Source organism: Coloeus monedula, assembly GCF_965178545.1.
Source record: "Coloeus monedula genome assembly, chromosome: 6".
Taxonomy (NCBI): domain Eukaryota; kingdom Metazoa; phylum Chordata; class Aves; order Passeriformes; family Corvidae; genus Coloeus; species Coloeus monedula.
The window spans coordinates 17,261,369-17,265,900 of record NC_138786.1 but is presented as its reverse complement, the minus strand read 5'-3'; the positions used below and the strand labels follow the sequence as shown (position 1 = coordinate 17,265,900).

General features: G+C 55.7%; 1 protein-coding gene across 1 annotated transcript; it reads left to right on the top strand.

Annotated features, from left to right (window-relative positions):
• Positions 1–987: 987 nt before the first annotated feature.
• Positions 988–4,261, top strand: SYT8 (synaptotagmin 8; the record flags this gene model as incomplete). Its single annotated transcript, XM_082284449.1, has 9 exons — positions 988–1,082; positions 1,383–1,505; positions 1,870–2,027; positions 2,173–2,268; positions 2,500–2,667; positions 2,902–3,069; positions 3,267–3,384; positions 3,806–3,939; positions 4,028–4,261. Exons 2-9 carry the CDS (start codon positions 1,400–1,402, stop codon positions 4,259–4,261), a joined length of 1,182 nt encoding a protein of 393 aa, XP_082140575.1. The 5' UTR covers positions 988–1,082; positions 1,383–1,399.
• Positions 4,262–4,532: the final 271 nt, after the last annotated feature.

Genomic DNA, 4,532 nt, shown 5'->3' with positions numbered 1-4,532 from the left:
ACTATGCCTCCTGTCCTGCACCGCAGCAGGGCTGTCCCCATCGTTCCCAAAACGGTGGCTCAGTTCATTCTTCAGGGTTGGGATAAAGAGTTTTTTTAAACCAGGGTCAGTGTTAAGCTAACGTGACACAGGGAAGAGGTACTGACACCCCTAATTCTGTGTTGAATGGGTGCCTGCTCGCCTGTACTGTCCTGTCCACCCTTCACTCCAAAGCTGCAGCCTGGCACCTCTTAAATACCTGAGCTTCGGGTGTCCAATGACACAGACGTCCCAGGTGGCCCTGGATAAGTCATTTAACCTGCACCGCATTGTTCCAGCCATGCCGCCGCAGGGATGGCTCCAGCCCTATGCCCACATGCAGCAAAGCGCACTGCTGGAAAAAGAAAGGGTTCTTGCTGGCTTCGCGGGCTCAGCCAGAGGAAGTGCAGACGTGGTTTCCTTCTCCCCGGGAAGATCCCCATGCAAGGAGCACCTTGGGATGGGCAGAGCGTGGGCAGAGCGCAGGCAGAGCGAGGCGGAGTTGGCTGCTTGAGCAGGGACCCCCTGGGACGCGGAGCAGGAGGCTGGGCAGCAAAGGCACATACCTGGCAGCCCGGGCACCGGGGCTGGGTGCCAGCCGTGCCGTGGTGGCTGCAGACCCGCTCACCGCGCAGCACGGCTCCGGGCACACCTCCCCGGCTGACGCGAAAAGAATTTGGCTATGAGGAAGCGTTCATGCTAGAATAAGAGCCTTGCCATGGGGAAAGCAATGCTGTAAAAGCATCCTGCTTTAAATTTGAAGCCCTCCCTTAGGCTGTGTCAGCGTTGCCATGTGCTCAGGCCAGGCTCACGGAAAGTTTCCGACCCGCTGTGACCCCAGCCTGTGGCAGCACTGCCACCGGCAACGAGGGCACCAGCCCTGCTGCAAGCCCAGGAGCAAACCTTCCTGTTCCTCAGCCCTGCGACAAGAGGGAAAATAGCCAAAAAGGGGTGTTAGCTGATGATGGGGGTTTCCTGGAGCTGAGCAAACTCTTCAGCTCAAGCTGCTTGGCCAAGGGAGGAGCCAGCACACAACAGCTCTTGGTTTTGTCCCCTGCAGACAGGTGATTCCTCTGTTCAAAACACGCTCGACCACCCCAGTCTTTCCCCTTTCAGTAAGCAGATTTGCAAGGATATGAAGGAGAAGGCTGTATGGGAGGGGCCTGCTGGTGTGGAGCCCTCCCTGCCAGTGGCTCCCTCCCGCTCCATTTCACATCTCATTGTCAATGTGGCCAAGCTCTAATCGCTTACCCTGGGCTCTATATTTTAATTGTGTTTGCTCTCATTAAAGCCTGGGGCCACGGTCAGCACACATGCTACCCTAAAGGAAATCTCCACCCTGTTAATTTTACCTGTGTTCCCAGGTCACCCCAGATTAGCCATGGCAGTGGCAGCCAGGAAAGGCAGGACTACGGCCTCCCCACACACCAGCATCACCACCACGGCTTGGCCGGGCTCCCTGGACAGCTGGCTTAGCTGGATCCCATGTGAGTACAGCGTCTCTTGCCCTGCTCTCTCAGGCAGCATTATCTGATGGAGCTGCTGGACTCTGAGGCTGTGTATTCACTTCACCCTCCCTTCAAATTCCATTTTCTGGTGGGCTCCATCAGGGTGGGAATACTGCAGAGTGATACCATGCTGCTTCAGGAGCAGAGGGTATCTTTGCTACCTATTTGGGGAATGGTCTTCAGCCTCAGTCTCCCTGCATGGGGTCTGTCCAGAATTCTAGGGGCAATTTTGAAAGTACAACTCCTTAATGCTGAAGCACCAGGAAGGGGTTTAAATGTACTCTAAATGTTTTGCTTGGTTTTAACTCTTCTATCCAACTCTGCTCCCTGAACATCGCACCAGTACCCAAATGGGCGCTCATCACCGTGGCTGTAGCAGGGGCCGTTCTCCTCCTTCTCTTCCTCATCTGCATTGTCAAGTGCTGCTGTAGCAAGAAGAAGCACAAGAAGAAGGAGAGAATCAGCTTGTGTGCCGTCAGCAACTCCACCACAACCAGCCTTGTGCGTTCTGCCTTCCCCTCAATCCCACCTCCCTCCTCCCTGAGAGGTTTGCTGCTGCACTGCCCAGCCCCAGGGTTGGTGGGAGCACGGCATGGCAGGGACATGGCTGAGTGCATCCTGAGGGTAGTGTTGCTCTCTGCCGCAGGTCCAGCCTGAGATGGAGGACCTGGAGCGGGGAGTAGAGCAGAAGTGGCGAGGAAAGCTGCAGTACTCCCTGGAGTACAACTTCCGCAAACAGGAGGTGGGGATGCTCATGGCCATGGCACAGCAGGGAAACAGCTGTGCTCTTGTGTGGTCCCTCTTGGCTGCCCACTGAGGTGGGCATACCCTCTCCCACCTGCGTGCAGCCCACCGGCTCTCATGCCTGCTTGGTGTAAAGGCGTTCCTCACTGTTGCACTCACTTCCCACTGAGCCCCCAGCTGTGAGCCCATCCTCCTCCACCCGGTGACCTTGTGCCTCACTCCTCTCCAGCTGAAAGTTGGTGTGAAGCAGGCAGTTGAGCTGAAGGCCATGGACAGCGGAGGCACATCTGATCCATATGTGATCGTCTACCTAACGTCTGATGTGAAGAAGAGATATGAGACCAAGGTTTACCGCAAGACTCTGAACCCCATCTTCAATGAGAGCTTCACTTTCCAGGTACAAAACTATAGCCAATGATGTTTTTTTGCTCCCATCAAGAGTATTGCATAGACACTGCTCCCTGAGCAAAAACCTCTCCAGACGGGGAGATGCCTGTACAACCAGGATTGGAAAATGTGAGAGAGTATGTACAGTTTGTACAACGTACCTGTTGTTGTATCTGCCACTCCATCCCATGGGGCAGGGCTCCCACTGAGTAGTGAGTCCGGGCTTTTGGGTCCTTCCCTGCAGGTACCCCAGGCTGAGGTGTCTGAATCCACACTGGTGATGCAGATCTATGACTTCAACCGCTTTGCCAAGCATGACATCATTGGTGAGGTCAGGCTGCCCCTGGCCAGCATCGACCTGCAGCATGTCATCGAGCAGTGGAGTGACCTGGCGGTGGCCAGTAAAGTGGAGGTTGGTCCTGGTGGGTGTGAAGCTCTGCTGGGAGGGATGTGCTGTTGCTTGGCTTGCCACCACCCCAAGAAGCAAGCCCTTAGGGGCAAGCATGAGAGTGGGGGAGGCTCAGGAAATCTGGGGCCAGCCTGGTGCTCCAGCCTCAGGTGAGCTGACTCCTCTGCCTGGTACTAATTGCTGGCATCTCTCCATCTCAGGAGGAGCATCTGGGTGAGATCTGCTTCTCACTGCGCTACGTCCCCAGCACTGGCAAGCTGACGGTGCTGATCCTGGAAGCCAAGCAACTGAAGCGGATGGATTCTCATGGACTCTCAGGTCTGTTGGGGTTGCTTGTGTTCAGACTTTCCTACTCCTGCCCAGGCCCCAGTGGTGCCACCAAGAGCTGCAAAGGCTTGAAAGCTCTTGGTGCTAAGACCTGCTTCCTGCTGCCACCATCATACCCAGCCCTTGGCTGACTCCCAGCTTCCCTCAGCACAGATACTCCAGCTTTGGGCAGTGCTGGAGGTATCTCCCTGGAGGTATCTCCCTGGAGGTATCTCCCAGGAGGAGATGTCATGGCTAGATCGTACAGGGAGCTTGGCAGGAGGAGGTGAGCTCTGAGGTGGCTGTCTCACCATGAGGAGTGACAAGTGGGGTGCCCTGATCTCCTTGGGAATGGCTCAGGAAAGCTGTCTTGTGGCTGAGTTCTTCAGTCAAAAACTGTCATTTGTGCCAGATGTGTCCTCTCTCTCTTCAGATCCTTTTGTCAAGGTGCATCTCATACTGAACAGGAAGAAATGGAAGAAAAAAAAGACAAGTGTGAAGAAAAACACCTTAAGCCCCTACTTCAATGAGGTGTTTGTTTTTGAGGTGCCTTTCAGTCAGATCCAGGTGGGTTTCCCTGAAGTGCCCAGGGCTGAGCAGGTCCAGACTGGAACAACCCCCTTCCCACTGACCCTCTTTCTTATGTCCCCCCTAGAATGTGGATGTGGTCATCTCCGTCTGGGATCATGACAAAGTGACGAAGAATGAGCCCATTGGCAAACTCTTCCTGGGCTGCCGAGCCACGGGCAACCAGCTGCGGCACTGGTCCGACATGCTGTCCAACCCACGCCGGCCCCTCGCCCAGTGGCACATCCTGCAGCCCCCAGAGGTGGTCGACAAAGCCCTGGAACTGAAGTCCCACCTCAAGCTGCCTCTGCACTCCAGATAGTGGGGGTTTCCTCCACCCAGAGAGCAGGATGGTGGGCTTGTGGAGGAGTGAGTGGCTTCTGCTCGCAAGTTCTAGACATGTTGGTCCCAGCTCATTGTCAGCAGAGAGGGGACCGGGACTGCTTCTGGCCAAGAGATGATCTGGCTGCTGGTGCAGCTCATGCCCTGTGTAACATCTGGGACAGGGCAAGGCTGGACATGGAGGAGAGGGTACTAGAGGGAATGGCATGGGCACAGGAGCCAGCTCATCCCAACTGCTCGTGGGCTGGGGG